General features: G+C 53.8%; 2 protein-coding genes across 4 annotated transcripts; both read left to right on the top strand.

The window, feature by feature from the left end:
• Positions 1-5,251: 5,251 nt before the first annotated feature.
• Positions 5,252-6,562, top strand: LOC308253806 (F-box/LRR-repeat protein 20-like; the record flags this gene model as incomplete). Its single annotated transcript, XM_080679564.1, is given in 2 exon segments — positions 5,252-5,767; positions 5,771-6,562. Coding segments are annotated over 2 exon segments (1,308 nt in total).
• A 1,376-nt stretch (positions 6,563-7,938) lies between these two features.
• CIAO3 (cytosolic iron-sulfur assembly component 3) lies at positions 7,939-18,516 on the top strand. Of its 3 annotated transcripts, none has more exons than XM_080681025.1 (11): positions 7,939-8,036; positions 9,298-9,384; positions 11,090-11,233; positions 11,551-11,683; positions 12,349-12,483; positions 12,786-12,904; positions 13,113-13,242; positions 14,279-14,351; positions 14,787-14,924; positions 15,442-15,599; positions 15,718-18,516. In XM_080681025.1, exons 1-11 carry the CDS (start codon positions 7,962-7,964, stop codon positions 15,954-15,956), a joined length of 1,431 nt encoding a protein of 476 aa, XP_080537151.1. In that variant the 5' UTR covers positions 7,939-7,961; the 3' UTR covers positions 15,957-18,516. The 3 variants fall into 3 exon arrangements, with proteins under 3 accessions (XP_080537151.1, XP_080537150.1, XP_080537152.1); XM_080681024.1 differs by having other exon boundaries at positions 9,298-9,393; XM_080681026.1 differs by lacking the exon at positions 14,787-14,924 and having other exon boundaries at positions 9,298-9,393.
• Positions 18,517-19,072: the final 556 nt, after the last annotated feature.

Genomic DNA, 19,072 nt, shown 5'->3' with positions numbered 1-19,072 from the left:
GGAGGGTGACTTTGCTTCCCCAGTGTCCTCTGGCTCCTGGCATGCTGCCACCTCTGAGACAATGCTTGCCATACACACACAAACACACCCACCTCACTGCCTTGACCACCTCCTGTGGCACGTAGGTCCCCGGGGAGGTCAGGACTGGAGTGCAGGGGCTGACCCAGGTGTGTGAGGACTGCCAGGACAGGAGGTGGCCCCAGGCCGCCAGCTCAACACCTACCATGGAAAACACAGACCAGAGATGGAGCGAGAGCCAGGACCTCAGCAAACGTGGGGCCGGAGCAATGGGAGGACACCACCCCGGGCACACAGAGTGGCTTCCTGACCCCTGCCCACAGCAAGGCAGTTGGCTCCCCCTGGAGTTCCCAGAGCCTCAGCACGAGAAAGACCTCCTCTTCCGCAGGGAACAGGGGGCCCCTAGCCTACTCCCAGCTGCTGCGGCTGAACTAGGTGAGGTGGGGGGCAGCCCTAAGGAGACTGTCAGGTAAAGAGAAGGAAGCCTGGGGAGGAGTCCCCTGGGGAGAGCCCACATCTCACAAGCTGGGAGCTCCGAGGCTAGGCTGCTGGGGCCTAAATGCGCTATTTCTAGGGTGACCCTGTCACTGACAGCAGGCCAGGCGTGACCTTCACAACCAGTAAAAATGTCACACAGAGAAAACCAGCCAGGCTTCCAGTAACAGAGTCGCACCCAGGTTCCTGGACCTGGGTGGAGGCCCCGGAGCTGGGGGCTCCCATGGGGACCCCCTGCCCTACCCAGCCACCCCACGATTCTGTCACAAGAGACATGTTCCCTCAGATGCCCAAATGGCCCCCTTGATGACCTGAGAGCTGAGTACAAAGTGTGAGTGCAGAGGCACCTCAGGGACCACTGGCAAGCCCAGCCTTGATGCTTTGATAGGGCAACCATGACCATGGTGTTCTAACACCGTGGGCTGGGGAAACGCCCCAGAACAGTTAACCTGCTGCCACTCACCCCAGACAGGCAGGTTGAGCAAGTCCTCTGGAGAGGGTCGCCCTGCACAAGCCTGCTGATTTGTGACTGGGGCTCAGCCCTGACCAGCTCTGCGCCTGCTCTCCCGAGAAAGCAGACCAGGTGGCTCATGGGCAGAGACCCTCCATCACATAATTAGGCAAAGAAGGAGGCTGCTGCTCTCAGCCTGCCCGCTGGTCCTGCCTGGTCCACTGTCCCCACAGTGTTGTCCCCTGCTTCGGTCTCGAGGGGCCGGGGCAGGGCCAATCTCGCACGCCTAGGAACAGTTGTGCAGAACACCTTGTTCTCCCAAACATCTTGAACATGCCCAACACACAATGAGGCCCGCTCCGCGACCTGCTCTTTCTGCTGCTTCCTGCAGCCCTGCCTGGGAAGGAGCAGCGGGAGGACCACTGAAGGGCCACGGAGCTCTCTGACCTTCCTCCCCTCCCAGCTCCTGGCCCAGTGCGAGCCTCCTCATTAGCTGCTAATTGTGCTCTGTGCCAGGCCTCCCAGGGCTGTTGCCGGATCACACCTGTTGACAAGATGTGGCAGCCCCAGCGGGAAGGTGTCCAGTGTTGATTAAGGTGCTAATGATGTGCTCATTGCCCTCAGTAATTCCCCAAATAAAACACTGTGTCTGGGATGCAAATCTTGCTTATAAAACCGGGGGCGAGTGGTGGTAGTGGGGGAGAGAGGACAATGGTAGCTCAGACTCAGGGCCAAATCGTCCAGAAGACCTGAGATTGAAGATCCTCTTGTTGCAGGAGACCCCTAGCTGGCCACCCACACTAACAAACTAAATAGCCCCTGATTTACAAAATATATATATATGTATGTATGTATGTATGTATAGTGGGTTTTGAAAGGTGAGGGCCACTAGGTTGGGTAGAAGGCCAGCCCTGTACTCAGAGGGTTGCCTGAGCCAGGCCCCTGGGACACCTGTCCTCTGTTCCACCCAACTGTCCACACAGGCAGGAGCTCATGGACCCAGTCCCCTCCCCACTCCTCCCACCTGGCTGTTCCTGGGCTCCCAAACTTAATGTGGGCAGTTCTCAGTAGCTGATCCCAAAGTGCTGGGGGCAGCAGAAGGAAGACCCCTCCCCCATGGTCCCTGGCTGTGCCTGATGGGGGGGGGGGTCTCTCAGTGGGTCCTGTGGGCCTTACCCTGGATGCACAGTCCTCCTCCTTCAGTTCAGCCGTGCAGAGCAGGGGAGGAGCAAACCCCACTTCTGTCCAATTTCTTTGGGGTCCTAGACCCACAACACAGTATCACTGGAGAATGCAATAAGTGTTTTGAAATCCCATGTTTAGGAAAAACTTACATTTATTTTGGAAAGTACAAAACAGCTGTTACTTGTCCCCACCCTGGGTCGTTTTACACAGGCTAACTGCCCCAGAAAGGCGTCTGCTAGCCCAGCCCTGGCTCTGCAGCACAGCCATGTGGGCATAGCCTGGACCGTGTCCCCTCCATCCCACCAGTCCCCTGAGGGCCAGCCAGCCCAGGTGGGAGGTGAGCTACAACCTGGTGAGATGTACCCCATTATGTAGCTGTCCTCCAGCCCCTGAGGATCCCATAAAAACCCAGACATGTGGCTGTGGTGGGCTGAATGGTGGCCTCAAATATGTCCAACAGACTCTATGAGTGGGAGTTATTTGGGGAAACGTTTGTGTAGATGTAATTAAGTTAAGAATCTCTAGATGAGGTTATCTGGATTAAGGTGGTCCCTGAATCCAATTGTCCTTGTAAGAGATGGGAGAAGACACACGGGAGCTGTATGACCACAAAGGCAGAAACAATAGCGATACCGCCCCAAGCCTAGGACCACCTGGAGCCTCCAGAAGCCGGACGTGGAGAGGGACCCTTCCCTGGAGCCTTTGGAGGGGGCACAAATCTGCCCACACCATGATTTCAGACTGCTGGCCTCCAGAACGGAGAAAACAAATTTCTGTTGTTTTAACACCCCACCCTCTACCCCAGTTTGTGGTCCTTTGTTGCAGCAGCTCCAGGACACTAACAAAGGGCGAAGCCCTTGGAGGGTGAAACTGACACCAACTCACAGGAGGGGATAGGCAGCCCTATACGCTTGGTGGAAACCACACTTGCTCCCACTAAATGGCAGCTGGTTGATTTGGGCAAACCTGTGGGCACATCAGAGCAGAGGCCGGGCTCTGCACCTGTTCCAGCTCAGGTAAATGGGTGCCCACACACAGTCACAGCGTCACAGCAGCTGCACAGGCCAGCCAGCTGACCGGGCCATGGGAGTTGTGACCCTCCATGGGTCCTCAGCTGGGCCTTGAGTACCGACCCCCACCCAACGCGTGCAAACTCTGGTATTGCACATGGGAAACGCACGGTAAATACTCGCTAATGATGATGATGAAACAATTTGCAAAATGTGCGAGCAGGCACATAAGAGGCGAGGCATAATGTTGGCACTAGAGCTTGGGGACCCAGTCACGTAGGCACTCCTACAGGGATGGCTGGACCAACGGTTCAAGCCTGGACAGACCAAAATGTACTTACTGCCTGGCCTCTTGGGACAACCTTGGGGCAGCCAAGTTGAGCAGCAGCCTCTAGCCCCCTCGTTTTTTTAAATCCTCACCCAAAGATAGGTGTGTGTGTGTGTGTGTGTGTGTGTGTGTGTGTGTGTTAGTATATTTTTTATTGATTTTTCAGAGAAGAAGGGAGAGGGAGAGATAAAAACACCAATGATGAGAGAGCATCATTGAACAGCTGCCTCCTGCACGCCCCCTACTGGGGATCAAGCACACAACCAGAATCAAACCTGGGACCCTTCAGTCCACAGGCAGATGTTCTATCCACTAAGCCAAACCCGCTAGTCCCCAAAGACACATTTTTATTGGTTCTTGGAGAAAGAGGAAGGGAGAAAGACAAGGAGAGAAACATCAATGTGAGAGAGAAACATTGATCAGCTGCCTCCCATATGCGCCCAGACTGGGGATGAAACCCACAACCTCAACCAACTGAGCCACCCAACCAAGACTAGCCCCCTCTTTTTCTAAATAGTTTTACTGAAATATCAGTTCACATATTATAAAATTTTCCCATAAAAATTGAGATCTATCTTGCGTATCTACATGTCAAATCCTCCCCTCCAGCGTTGGGGGAATTATAACCCCCATCCCCAAATGGAGACCATCCTTTGCCCCATAGTCAAAGCCGAAGCCCCCTCCACTGTAAATCCTGTCCATCACACCAGTGTAACTGATCCATGTCCTGCCCCCAATCCCAACAGCACTTGTTACCATCACAAATTTTTTTCAAACCTACTCTGGGGCATTTCGGTGAAACTAAGTTTATTTTGTGCTCCACTGGTTATAATAACTAGCGGGATTGTTCAAATTTCAGGTATCACGTCTCAGACCTTGCTCAGGTACAGCCAGGACAGAGGGACAGGTGTTGCTGGGAAGCCTACCTGGGGCAGCTGCTGGCAAATGTCCTCTCCTGGGAGCCAAAAGGAGTGGCTGCAGGGCTTGAAGAGGTCACACCAGCAGGTGGTCTCGGCTCCCTGGATCATGAAGTACACCCATAGGCAGGTGCAGGAGTTACCAGGTAGTGTTGACATCAAGGCAAGAACTCTAAGAAGAGCAGGTGCCCAGCCTGGGCTGGCCCCTCAGAAATTCGAGATTACCACCAATACTCTGGGGCTGAGCCTGTCAGGGCACCTATAGGGCTCAGCCCAGCTGGGGCCCAGGGACGGCTCGACCACTGGAGTTTTCTGAAAAGCCCTTAAAAAATTGATAATTAAATGTATAACTGTAGCCGAAACCGGTTTGGCTCAGTGGATAGAGCGTCGGCTTGCGGACTGAAGGGTCCCAGGTTCGATTCCGGTCGGGGGCATGTACCTTGGTTGCAGGCAAATCCCCAGTGGGGGTTGTGCAGGAGGCAGCTGATCGATGTTTCTCTCTCATCGATGTTTCTGACTCTCTGTCCCTCTCCCTTCCTCTCTGTAAAATATCAATAAAATATATTAAAAAAAAATAAATAAATGTATAACTGTACTTGGCACGTTTAATAAGTAGTTTAAGAATTGAGTCTGACAGCAGCAGTCGTGTTTCGGGTTTTAAAATCATACAGGCAGGCCGTCGGCGCCGCGGGAGGTGGAGGAGGCCCAGCCGGAGTCCAGTGGTCTTCCACCGATCCTCTGCCTCCTCCCAGTCCCGGAACTCCTGGGCCTGCCCAGGGCCCCTCGTCTTTGCACTCGGCTCACCGGCTCACTGCAGCGCCAGGCCCCGGCCGCACCCGCCAGCCTCATGAGGAGGGACGTGAACGGAGTGACCAAGAGCAGGTTTGAGATGTTCTCAAATAGTGATGAAGCTGTAATCAATAAAAAGCTTCCCAAAGAACTCCTATTATGGATATTTTCTTTTCTGGATGTTGTTACCTTATGTCGCTGTGCTCAGGTCTCCAGGGCCTGGAATGTTCTGGCTCTAGATGGCAGTAACTGGCAGCGAATTGACCTGTTCGATTTCCAGAGGGCTATTGAGGGCCAGGTAGTGGAGAATATTTCAAAAATATGTGGGGGCTTTTTACGAAAGTTAAGTCTTCATGGGTGTCTTGGAGTAGGAGACAATGCATTAAGGACCTTTGCACAAAACTGTAGGAACACTGAAGTACTAAATTTAAATGGGTGTACAAAGACCACAGACGCTACATGTACTAGCCTTAGCAAGTTCTGTTCCAAACTCAGGCACCTTGACTTGGCTTCCTGTACATCAATAACAAACATGTCTCTAAAAGCTCTGAGTGAGGGATGTCCACTGTTGGAGTAATTGAACATTTCCTGGTGTGACCAAGTAACCAAGGATGGCATCCAAGCACTAGTGAGAGGCTGTGGGGGTCTCAAAGCCTTATTCTTAAAAGGCTGCACACAGCTAGAAGACGAAGCTCTCAAGTACATAGGTGCACACTGTCCTGAACTGGTGACTTTGAACTTGAAGACCTGCTTGCAAATCACAGATGAAGGTCTCATTACTATATGCAGAGGGTGCCATAAGTTACAGTCCCTCTGTGCCTCCGGCTGCTCCAACATCACGGATGCCATCCTGAATGCTCTGGGTCAGAACTGCCCACAACTTAGAATATTAGAAGTGGCAAGGTGTTCACAATTAACAGATGTAGGCTTTACCACTCTGGCCAGAAATTGCCATGAGCTTGAAAAGATAGACCTGGAAGAGTGTGTTCAAATAACAGATAGCACCTTAATCCAACTTTCTATACACTGTCCTCAACTTCAAGTATTGAGTCTGTCTCACTGTGAGCTGATCACAGACGATGGAATTCGTCATCTGGGGAATGGGGCCTGTGCTCGTGACCAGCTGGAGGTGATTGAACTGGACAACTGCCCACTAATCACAGACGCATCCCTGGAGCACTTGAAGAGCTGTCACAGCCTTGAGTGGATAGAACTCTGTGACTGCCAGCAAATCTCACGGGCTGGAATCAAGAGACTCAGGACCCATTTACCCAATATTAAAGTCCACGCCTACTTCGCACCTGTCACTCCACCCCCATCAGTGGGGGGCAGCAGACAGCGTTTCTGCAGATGCTGCATCATCCTATGACAGTGGAGGTGGCAGCCGTGGCGAACTGAGTATTTAATGACCTTCTAGAGTTACCACGGAGTCTCCAGTGGAAGCGACCCAGTGTTCTGGGCAAGAGTTATCACGTGAGGCAGCGTCCAGATTCCCAGAGCCACACGTACATATACATACCCATCCACTCTAGCTCTGTGACGGGGGACTGAAGATTGTGCTGGCTTTATCAAGTGGATTGATAATACTTAGCCATTTCTGTTGAATGTTCCCAGAAGAAAATCATAGGCAAGGTAGGGGGAAGGGGGTGTTCCAGCAAACCCGGTGTTACTGCTTACTACGGTTTCTTTATTTTATTAAGGGGTTTATTTGGTGATTTTGGAACAGCAACTGCAGTCCTCCAGGGCCAAGGAAAGCATAGAGAAAAACAATATATGTTGTATCCAGGGACCAGAAAGAAAATTTATTTGCATCCTAAAAATGGTAGCCATCCATTGTGAGATGACTACACAGCCTCTGTGCTTCCTGGTTCCCATGCCAACATGCTGAGCATGCTCACAAAGAAGGCTCCTCCATTCCGCCTCCTGTTGAGTATTTGGCCCAGTGGTTTCCTAAACGGTCACATTGAAATTACTGTGGTCCAAATGTGATTACTTATTCACTCAAATTGTCACTGTCTGTAGCACACTTGTGCACCTGTTGTCCTTTGTTGCTCCCTCCTGCATTCTTGCCCCATCTGTCACCTGTTCATAGTCTGCTTACTCACACTCAGTTGTTACTCTTTTGCTGTTGTTGTGTTTACAGTTTGCATTTTGGATGATTAGTTGGGGTGACATTATCAATAAATATTTTTTTAATTCTAAAAAAAAAAAATCATACAGGCAAATGGGGTCTTCTCAGGCTGGTCTCCAAAATAACAGAAGAGGGTGTGGAGGCCCTCAAAGGAGCCTCGTGGGCCCCCTCCCAGACCCAAGGCTCTGCACCAAGCAGCAGAGTGGGAGGAACCGCTCCCTATCGCTGTCACTTTCATTTGCTTCAGGCACTGGCGCCCTGTGTGCCAGGCGCCTCTGAGTTCTTGGGCTGCAGGCGAGGCTTGACCGAGTAAAGCAAGGCGGCTGCCTCCGCGAGCTCCCGGGGCGGGGACCCCAAGCCGCACACCTGGCGGGCAGGTGAGCACTGGGTGAGTGAGAGAGATGTCATTCGTGTCCACGCGGTCCCTCAGCCCGTGCCCGGTGGCGGGGAAGGTGCAGGGTAAAAAGTTGGCTCCTCCGGGCACTTGGTCCGCCAGCAGGGGGCGCGCGCCCTCCAGGCGTCCGACCGCAGGGCCAGACGCGCACGCACCGCGCGAGTTGCTTTCCGGCAGCGTGGCGGAACCACCCCGTCGTTTCGCGCCGTTTGGTGACGCCTGCGCGTAGCGCCGGACGGTAGTATGGCCGCCATGGCGTCGCCCTTCAGCGGGGCGCTGCAGCTGACGGACTTGGATGACTTCATAGGGCCGTCTCAGGTGGGTCGGCCCGGGTAGGCGGAGGCCGTGCGCGGCGCGGGGAGGGGGGGGAGCCCGTCTCCCGTCTGTTTCTCCCCCTGAGAAATGGGATCGGACCTCCGGCACTCTGGCCAGCTTCCTACCTACTGGGGGGAACCGAAGCCAGGGAGGGCGGTGCCCTCACCGGATTACTAGGCCAAGTCCGCGGGTTTGGGGGACAGGGGCTCGCCGTCCCGCACAGCCCAAAGAGACAAGTAGGAGCCAGTTATCATGTTGCCCTCAGGGTGACCGAGTTAGGGGAGTGCGGTGTCTGCCAGTCCTTCCACATCCTCCAGTCCTTTTTCACGGTTCACATTCACTGACTGTCAGGGAACCTGAGAGAACAGGGATGGGAGAGGCCGGGGACATAGAAGCTGCACATGGAGCTTCACAGATGGGTATACGGCAGCCGCCAGTCACCCAGCTGGGGAGTGGCGGGCTCAGGATTGGGGTTGGGAAGACCCTGCCAAGCTTCTCTGAGCCACAGTTTTTTCTGTGTAAACAGGTGAGACATCCCACCCCAGTGGCCAGAGCAGGGGAGCTGGTCCGCTGGAATCTCACACGTGACTGCCCAGTAAATGTCAGGGTGTGTGGTCACTGGCATTGCCCTCCAGGAGGAGAGAGCTTGCCCCTAATGGAGACCAGCAACTACACTTGGAAAGGGATGTTGTCCCTATCTGGTGTACCTGCCTATCAACTGCCACCAGCTGTGCAGGCCCAGGACTGGGGGCGGGGGCGGAGGGGGGGGCATAGTTGAGTCCCAAGAGGAGGAGGGGAACACCCCTAGGCAGGGGTGAGCTGGGACAGGCCTCCTGCCTGGTCTTTCTGGGGCTGGTCATGTTTAGGAAGGCCATGGCCAACGAGGTTCTCCTAGTGATAATGTGGCAGATAGGAAGGTGAGGAGAGAAATGAACTTTTTTCTAGGGTACCAGGTAGGGAGGTAACAGCCAGACAGAGCATTCCTGCCAATTCCTAGGCTTCCTCTTAGTAGTCAATGTAACACTGGCCGCTGGCTCTCTGGGGGGTGGCCACGCCTCCTGGTCACACTGAGAAGAGTAAAGGTCAAAGTTGGCAATGTGTGCTGACAGGCCAGTTAGCACCAGCCTTACATTGACTGTGACCTGCAGAGTGACCCTCAGTGCCAGAAGGGTGTTAGAACATGTGCCCAGTGGTGAGAGCCCACTCCTCTTCTGTATGAGCCTCTGCCCACTCAGGCCTGGTTTGGGGTCTCTTCCTGGTATAGGACTGCATCAAGCCCATGAAGGTAGATAAGAAGCTGGGAAGTGGCGTGGCCAAGATCCACATTGAAGATGATGGGAGTTACTTCCAAGTGAGTCAGGTAAGTTCTAGCTCAGATGACCTGAAACTCATTTCACCATTCCACCCAGTCACAGCGCAGTGACCATGAGACCTTCCACTCCTGCCAGTCCTTTTTCACGGTTCAAACTCACTGACTGTCAGGGAGCATGAGAGAACAGGAATGGGAGGGGCCAGGGGCATAGAAGCTGAATATGGAGCTTGATTTGTTCTGCAGAGGAGGTTCTTTTTGCAGAGATGGTCGTTCCCATCTTCCCCTCTCTCTGCCTCTGTCTCTGAGTTCTGATTGCATAAGATTTTCCTATTTAGACCCCTTGTTCTTAGTGAATACCTACTTCCTGTATAATTAACAATGACAAAATCCTGATCTAATGGTGTTAAAATTTACCCCGATGCTCTAGCTAATGTGGCTCAGTGGTTAGAGTGACGGCCCATCCTCAGAAGGGTCCCGGGTTCCATTCCCAGTGAAGGGCACATGATGTACCTGGGTTGCAGGTTCCATCCCCTGCCTGGGTCTGGGCACGTGAGAGAGGCAATCAATTGATGTGTCTCTCACATTGAAGTCTCTCTCTCTCTCCCTCCTTCCCTTCCACTCTGTCTTAAAAAGTGAATTAAAAAAATATCCTCAGGTGAGGATTAACAACAACAAAATTTCCACCCCGCCTATCTGCCATTTGAACTCTGTGCCATCCTGTGGACTATAGGCAGCAAGTGTATTGGGCCCAGGAACCCCTTCCAAGCAGGGGGAGGAGCCCCAGGGTAACTCCTGGTGGGGATGGACACTGGATCAAGCCTTTACAGGGGAAAAGCTGGCTATTAACTTGGTGCAGGAGGGTGAACACATCAGGGCTCCCACCTGTTACAGCACAGGAGACTGGGTTCTTTTTAGGGAAACGACACCTCAGGAGGGGTCCCATGAATGAGGAAACCCAATTGAGGTGGGGATGCCAGTGTGTCCTGCTGTCCAGAACAGCAGTGCTTAATATGGAGGTAAGTTGCATCCCGGGCCTTTAGGCTGATCTGACTCTAAAAATACGTATTGAGCTCAAATTGTGGCTTTGTGCAAAGCACAGGCCTAATGAACTTAGCTGAGAGTTTCAGTCTTGGCCTCTGTGGCTCACCTGGCCTTGGTTCAGACCATGCCTGCTTTTGCAAAAGGAGTGAAGGGGCACAGCTGGGATAATCTGCATCTAAGAAAAGTCACTGAGTTTCAGCCTGGATACTGGACTCGAATATCAAGTTCTCTGCTTGGCAAAGTCTGATTTGTTGCTGTCCATTGTGTCTTTCTCAACTCCAGGTGCTAGCACTGGGAGATAGAGCCCACTGCACAGGCTCCACCATCTCCTCCCTTACCCTCTTTCCTTCTTCCTTTCTCCTCTCCCTTGCCATTCTCTTCTTCTTTCAGAGCCTTCCTTTGGCATTTTCCTGTCCAACCTGGGCACCAGCAACCCCTCTGGGACCCCTGTGGAGAGTCGCCAGCCTCCAGCTGAGTTTGTACCAGTCAGAATTCGATGGTGCTATTTAAATCTAGAATGTGTATAAGTACTTCTGTAATAAGTAACTTGTAAAAATTTAGTGGCACATAAAGCCAGCTAACTATCATGTTGGTTGTCAGTGTTGTGAGCAAGAGAATCAAGGTTTCCCGGAGGTCCCGCTGTCCTCGAAGCTCTCTTTCCGCATGCTGAGGGCCCTTTGCTCACCGGGTTCTTGTGCTCCAGGACGGAGGGACACGGAAGCTGGAAAGGGCCAGAATCTCACTGGACGACTGTCTGGCATGCAGTGGCTGTGTCACCTCAGCAGAGACCGTGCTCATCACTCAGCAGAGCCATGAGGAGCTGCGGAAGATTCTAGATGCCAATAAGGTAAGTGGTGGACAGTCTCTGAGACTCTGCTGTCACCCAACATCAGCCCCAGCATCCTTCATTCACGCTGTCAAGGACAGCTCCTCTCCTGGTACTGTTTGTCCTGCATCTCCAGTGACCTCCACATTTTTAAGTCTACTCAGTGGAATCTCAAAGAATTACTTGTATTTCAACAATGAAGTGTCAGGCCCTGAACTTTGGGTTTTGTGTACATAAAAATGGCATGCCCCGATGGAGCCGGGCCCTCTCGCCAGCTCTGGCACACTGGGAATCAGTATAAAATTCGCAGCGTGAATGGTGTGTCCTTTGCTTTGCAGACAGCGGCTCCTGGTCAGCAGAAGCTGGTTGTTATTTCAGTCTCACCCCAGTCCAGCGCATCGCTGGCTGCAAGATTTCAGTTGAATCCTACAGACACCGCCAAGAAGTTAACTGCACTCTTTAAAAAACTAGGTAGGTGAGGAACCTTTTGTGAGTGCTACACTTTGGAACACAGGCATGGAGAGGGGGCTCTTCACACCTCCAAATCACTTAAACATATCAGAAACTATTATGAGTTTGACTTTAACTTGAAGTTTTTGCTTGATGTTTGGAAGCAGTGCCATTTAAGAGGAAGCCATCTGAATGCTGACTGCACTCTGCCAAATCTGAAATTCACCCACTCTTTGTATTGTTTCTGAATATTATTATCAAGGCATATTTCCCAGGCCCATTCTGGGTCTGGCTCAGATAGAATGGCTGACCTCTTTGTATGCCGGGAGCAGGGAGAAGGTTGGGGTGAGCCTGGTGCAGACGGATGTCCTAGGCCAGTGGTCAGCAAACTCATTAGTCAACAGAGCAGCAAACCGCGGCTCATGAGCCGCATGTGGCTTGCGAGCCGAGGTTTGCCGACCACTGTCCTAGGCAGATGCTAAGTGCAGATGAAGGAAGCCAGTTGTCAAATGCAAGCTTCCCAGGTAGCAGCACAGGCTGTCCACAGCACAGCATGTCCTGTGACACTAGAACTGTGTGCTTCCTGTGGCCACCGTGGGAGGCAGACCCCCTGCTCCTGGCGGCATGGTCAACAGCACCTCACACTTGGCCATTATTCATGGGGCTCATGGGTGCTCACCTTGCAGGGGCGCACTACGTGTTTGATACCGCCTTCTCGAGGAACTTCAGTCTCCTGGAGAGCCAGCGAGAGTTTGTGCAGCGATTCCGAGAACAGGCCAACTCCAAACAGGCCTTGCCTGTGCTGGCTTCTGCCTGCCCAGGTGTGCTCACACTGCTGACCAGATCAGCTGGATGTGGGTAGTGGGAATGCTGGAGGGGGGGCGAGGAGGTTCTGTCAGCCCAGAACAGTCTCTTTGGCAGGAGCTGCTCTGCTCTGAGAGTCACGTGTAGTCACTTCAGTTCCCCCAAGACAGTAATCACGTGGATGCTAGAAATAGTGTGGGATGTTCTTTAATGGGATGGCACTCCTTGTACAAGTAGGTCCACCCCCAGAATGTCATGTCACAGCCCACAGTGAGAGGTGAGTTATGAGCCACCCCCATTTGTTCCAAATTGGCCTCAGGCTGGATCTGCTATGCCGAGAAAACCCATGGGAGCGCCATCATCCCCTACATCAGCACCGCCAGGTCCCCACAGCAGGTCATGGGCTCCCTGGTCAAGGACTTCTTCGCCCAGCAGCAGGTAATGGACATCCAGCGATGAGTGATTTGGTGTCATTGTCTTGAAAGATGAGCTAAGACCTGCAATGTCCAAGGACCTACTCACAACTTGTGGTCACTCTCTGGCTGTTTGAGGCTGTGCCTGTGGGGTCACCCTGTTCCACCCTAATAGGACCCCTTTGCTGCTGGGGTCAGGCAGTGACTCCACGTTTCCACTTCTCTCTGTACAGCATGTGACCCCCGACAAGATCTACCACGTGACAGTGATGCCCTGCTATGACAAAAAGCTGGAAGCGTCCAGACCTGACTTTTTTAGCCAGGAACACCAGACGCGAGATGTGGATTGTGTCATCACGACAGGTGTGGGTCCTGCCACCCTGAGCCCCTGCACCTCCAGGTGTGGTTCCCCAAGCCCAGGGCACAGGCTGGCATTGCCTAGGACTGCCCCCAGGCTCTGGCTAGAGCTGTCATCCTGTGTGCAGAGCACCTCAGGGCGTAGCATGAGGCAGGGGCCCTCCCTCAGAGCCTGGTTAGTGTTTACAGCTGTCTGCTAAACAGGGACCTGAAGCAGACTGATCTCCCAGCACCACCAGTGTCTGCTCTAAAATAGTCTGTACAGCCCAGTCAGCGTGACTCAGCACTTGAGCATTGACCCATGAACCTGAAGGTGACGGTTCGATTCCCGGTCAGGGCACATGCCCGGGTTGCAGGTTCGATCCCCAGTGTGGGCCGGGTACGAGGCAATTGATTGGTGATTCTCATCATTAAAGTTTCTCTCTCTCCCTCTTCCTTCCTCTCTGAAATAAATAAATACACACACACACACACACACACACACACACTCTGAGTGGCCAGATTATTATGATCTCTGAATGCATAATAATCTGGCCACTCAGAGAGAGAGAGAGAGAGAGAGAGAGAGAGAGAGTGTGTGTGTGATGGGTGGAGAGTTTTGTCAGCCTTCTGGCTCACCTTGATTATCCCATTTCTGAGTTGAGCAGTCTCGCAGTGTCTCCAAATACTTTTTTTAAAATTTAAAAAGAGAGAAGAAAAATAAATAAATGCTGGAGAACTCAAACAGGGGAAGGTCTCCATGCATAAGCACATGCCCAGATGGCACACTACTGTGGAGCACCTGGGAACGGGGCATTCTGAGCCCCACGCAGTCACTGTGAGGGTGGTGCAGTCCCAGGGCCCTCCTGAGGGTCTTCAGAAGTGGCGTCTTCACCCCTGTGCCCAGGTTTGTCCTCTACCCACAAGCCAGCAGGTGGACACCCAGGCCTCAGGTGACAAATTACAGGTTGCTAGGGATGCAGATCATGTGGGTGTTCTTTGACATTCTCTGTTTTTACTGAAATCCCAGCTGATGAGCATCTGTGCTATGGTTCCATTGCAGGAGAAGTTTTCAAGTTGCTGGAAGAAGAAGGGGTCTCACTATCAGAACTGGAGCCAGCCCCCCTGGACAGTGTGTAAGTCACTACCTGCCATAGTGGAAGGGATGAACAGACATTCAGTATCGGGGCACTGTCGACATTGGGGCTCACAGGTGTTCTGGCAGGCAGCAGAAGCACATGGTAATGGGCAGTGTCCCCCTCCCCACCTCTTCCCACTATAGCTTCCTTCTGGTTGGTTCCATGCCTGTCCCGTGGTCTGTCTTGGTGTCCACAAAGATGGCTGTCATCAGAAATGACACCAACTTGAAACAGGTCTGAGCTCACCAGATCCAGGTGACTGGAGGGGGCCAGTCTTCTCCCACCTCCTGACACACCAACAGAGCCCCCAGGGGTCTGTGACTCATTCCCACTTAGAAAGCAAACCCTCTTGACCATGAGAGACATAGGTCACCTGGAGGCCGCAGCAGAGAGCAGCCCTGCTGCCACCTGAGGCCTGACTCTCCTCCCTAGGTTCAGCAGCATGTCTGTGCAGGAGCCCACCAGCCATCGAGGTGGGGGCTCTGGGGGCTACCTGGAGCACGTGTTCCGGCATGCAGCCCAAGAGCTCTTTGGAATCCATGTAGATGAGGTCACCTACAAACCCCTGAGGTCAGTGGGAAGGGCTGAGGTTGGGGCAGCCTCGGCCCTCGGTCCCCTTGCTGAGGTGGGCTTGGCGGAAGACAGTGAGTTGGGTTTGGCACAGATCCTGAGTCACTGGAAAGGAGCTGATCCTCTTCTCTGGCTCCCCTGAGTGGCCAGAACTCTCCAGGCCTTGATCTTCCTATTGTAAAGGTCGGTGTCCTGCCCACCCCATGGCAGTCCAGAGACCCGAGAGGCTAGTGGTGGCAGGGTGGTGGACCCAGCACAGGATGTCCTATTGGGACATCCCATCTCACAGAAGGCGGGTAGGGCTTTGTGTCTGACCTCACTTCACCACATGGCCATCCTTGGGAAGCGGGATTCCCTTTCTACAGATCAGGAAACCAAGGCTGGGGTGGGGTCACCTGCTGACTCATGGAATTAAGCTTTCTGCCCTCCCTCTCTGTCACTGTCCTTCACTGGGAGCTGCTAAGGTTGACAATCATGCCTGTGGGTGAGGATGAGTATGGTGGTCTCTGCCCCCCAGGAACAAGGATTTCCAGGAGGTGACGCTGGAGAATGAAGGCCGAGTCCTGCTGCACTTTGCTGCGGCCTATGGCTTTCGTAACATCCAGAACCTGGTGCAGAAGCTCAAGCGAGGGCGCTGCCCATATCATTATGTGGAGGTCATGGCCTGCCCCTCAGGTATTCTCAGCAGGCCTGCTCACAGATGGTGCAGGGGCCCTTTGTGGGGTCCTTTAGTCCTGGTGCGAGCACCCTCCCATGACCATGCCCTCACCCTCGCCATCCTGTTCTGCCACAGGTTGCTTGAACGGCGGAGGCCAGCTCAAGGCCCCTGAGATGCCCAGCAAGGAGCTCCTTCAGCATGTTGAGAGGCTGTACAGCATGGTCAGGACGGAGGCACCAGAGGATGTACCTGGGGTCCAGGAGCTGTACAAGCACTGGCTGCATGGTGAGGGCTCGGAGCGTGCTAGCAGCCTGTTGCACACGAGCTACCACGCAGTGGAGAAGGCCAGCTCTGGCCTCAGCATCAGGTGGTAGAGGGCCACCATGGCCAGTGCCAGGACCTCAGGACCCCGGGCTTGCCCCCAAAATGGTGGGTGAGCTGCGAGGATGTACTGGAACCCACATAGAGATGGGAGTCAGGACCCACAGCCAGTAAAGATGACTTCCAGCCTGCACTCACCTGGACTACCCAGCGCAGGCCAGTTTCCATAGGGTACTGAACCTCTCCACAGGCCCATGTCCATGGGCAGTGCCCTTGCTCTTCCTGGTTGTGGTGAGCCAAGTGTGTGATGGTTTCAGCCAGTCCCATGAGGAGCTTAAGGCAGAGTAAAAGTGGGGTTCCACCTGACCCATGTGGCTCAGCTATTGAGCATCAACCTGTGAACCAGTGATCATGGTTTGATTCCGGTCAGGGCGCATGCCCAGGTTGCAGGATCGATCCCCATTAGGGGGCATGCAGGAGGCAGCCAGTCAATGATTCTCATCATTGATGTTTCTATCTCTCACTCTCCTTCTCTGAAATCAATAAAAATATATATTTTTAAAAGTGGGGTTCCTTTCCCACATTTCTAGAGTTAACTCCTGAAGCTCAGGTAGGGATGGGCCAGGCCTGCCCAGGTTAAGCTTACAGCCCAGCATGGGGACCCTATTGCACTTGGCAGCAAAGTACACTGGCAGGAAAGCAGCACCCAGCCCATGACACCCCATGCTGGGGAAGCGGTGCCCACTCCACCTGGACCTGGGTGTTTATTTTAAGGAAGCTGTGGCCTCTAGGGCCTGGGAACCTGTGTTCTCCACTGCTAGATCCCCACTTAAAGGGGGAAGGAAGGGAGGGAGAAAACACACTGGGCTCTGCCTGCAGGCCCGTCCCCACTATAATAAAGGACTTCCCTCTGAAAACAGCTTCTAAGAGCTTCTGCCAACATTGAAAAAATTTTTTTCAAAAGCCCTGTACACCCTGCTAGACTTTTTCCCAAACATTCAGATCTCAGGGCTCAAGTGCACCCCAGAGAGGGGCCCGCATGTCCACCACCAGGAAGCACCAGAGTTCCCACTCTCCAAGGCTGGGCAGCCAGTTGGGTGGGGCCTGGACATGCTGCCTGACTCCACAGCAGGTCCATGCAGGACTCACTGGTTAAAGTGTGATCAGGAATGCTCACTTTGGCAGCACATACATTAAAATTGGAACGATACAGAGATCAGCATGGACCCTGCGCAAGGATGATACGCAAATTCGAGAAGCGTCCCATTTTAAAAAAAAAATGATCAGGAACCCAGACTGCAGCATGAGAAGCGCCTGGAACTGTGGCCACAATGGCTTAGCTTCCCGCCCGCTCAAAGCTCTCCCACTCCCTGCAGAGTGCCTCCACCACCACTTTCCCAGACAGCATGAGCAAAGGCTCCTCTTTGCAGGAATGGGGCACCATGGGGGCTCAAAGGGGAACTGCTGGGCATGTTCTGGAAGAAGACTATTATCCAGCAGCTTCTCCGCAGTGCCAGTCAGCCCAGTAACAACCCGTCCCTGGACACCTCCCAAATGACTGCAGGGAGGCCCCACGAACAGTGGGTTGGCCCTGAGTCAGCCTGCTCTGAAGTACAGCCACTGGGGAGAGCACAGGACCTCCCCAAAAGGAGACACTTGTACACAACACTGCCACAAGCAGATATGGGGGAGGCACTCAACCTGGCTGTCCTGGCAGGCAAGTACTCATTGAACACCCTGGAACAAGGTATGTGCACAGCCTGTGGTTTGTAGGGAGGCTGGACCCCAAGGAAGGGGAAAGGACAGTTCACTGTCAGGGAGCAGTGTGCCCAGGGTCTCCACCAGTTTCTAGTACATCTGAGCTGTGCTCTCCAGGTGCCAACTGCAGCTAGCCACAGCAAGTTCCCTGAGGAGGAAGGCAGGTCAGAGAAGGTGGTGGGTGCAGGGCAGCTGTACTGGAGCACACCGCAGTCGGATTGGGACACTCATTTTCCCACAGGAAGTAGGTCAGATGGCTGGAGTTCGGCTGGGCCTCAAGAGGCAGCACACATGGATGGCCCCAAACTGCTGCAGAGGAACAGCTGGGTGAGATGGGCAGCCCAGGCGCATGCTCACCAGAAGCTCTGCCATGCACCAGTCTGTGGATCAGCATGCAAATAGTGCTCATTGTCACTCAGTACACCAGCATGGGCCACTGATACGCCAGCGTGGTTCCTGCAGACAGGCGGGAGCTGGATCATGGGCCAGGGCTGAGTAGGGCCAATGCCCTTAAACTTCTGCTGGCCCCAACCACACTCACCATTGGTGGTGGGTGGTCAGTGATACACCCTCATGGCCCATGATCTCTAGCAGGTGAAAGGGATGGGAGTTAGGGAGCTGCAAATGCTCCAGGTGCCCACCCCCAGGCAGGCCTTTACAGGTGGGGGGTGGGGGAGATCCAGCAATTACTGAGCTCCCAGAGTGTATGGAACAGTTAGGAACAAGAAGAAGGGAAAAGAGGAGGCAGGGGTGGTCCTAACAGGGGAGACCCAAGATACAATTAAGGAACCCTAAATGCCAAACCACCAGAAATGAGAGAGCAGAGGAAGGATCTGCTCCAACCAGGATGGTGGGGCGCCTCTTTGAAGGGGGACTGGCCAGTCGCAGCCCAAGACACCTGGGCACACATTCTGCCAGCACCCTCTTGAGCACGTCCACAGCCATGGTCTTCTGCGTGTGCCCCTCGACGACTAGACCATGTAGTTGTCCTCAGGCACTGACCTTTAGGGTTTCAGAGCTCAGCCACTCCGTGCCTCCTGCAAAACAGGCTCCCAGCGTCTGAGCTCCTTCCTCACAGTAGGGCTTCCCTCTCTGGACCGTAGGCAGGGCTGTGGACGGGAGGGGTCAGCTCCACACACACACTGGGGGCCAGATAAGCTCTGCTCCCTGCTCCAGGGACTACCCGAAGGGTCCTGATGGAATCCCTCGCTTCAGGCTCAAGCTGACCTACTGCTGCAGACACCAGCTCCTAGCCAAACACCGCTCGCTGTAGGCCCCCTTGAGCCACGCCTCCGCCCCATCCCAGGGCGCGGTCTTAGTAGGCCACGCCTCCTTCAACAGACACCCACTGTCCCCCCCCCCCCCCCCGCCCCTATCGAGACCTGTCCCACCTCCCGGCCGCCCCCCGCCC

Source organism: Plecotus auritus (genome assembly GCF_963455305.1).
Source record: "Plecotus auritus genome assembly, chromosome: 7".
NCBI classification, from domain to species: Eukaryota; Metazoa; Chordata; class Mammalia; order Chiroptera; family Vespertilionidae; genus Plecotus; species Plecotus auritus.
This window is presented reverse-complemented; position numbering and strand designations above follow the sequence as displayed.

Bases quoted from the DNA above. Each gene is read 5' to 3' on its own strand.
- CIAO3 (XM_080681024.1), top strand. From the start codon at position 7,962: ATGGCCGCCATGGCGTCGCCCTTCAGCGGGGCGCTGCAGCTGACGGAC. The intron at 9,394-11,089 runs GTAAGTTCTAGC...CTTGTGCTCCAG, and splicing joins GTTACTTCCAAGTGAGTCAG to GACGGAGGGACACGGAAGCT. The intron at 14,925-15,441 runs GTCAGTGGGAAG...TCTGCCCCCCAG, and splicing joins GTCACCTACAAACCCCTGAG to GAACAAGGATTTCCAGGAGG.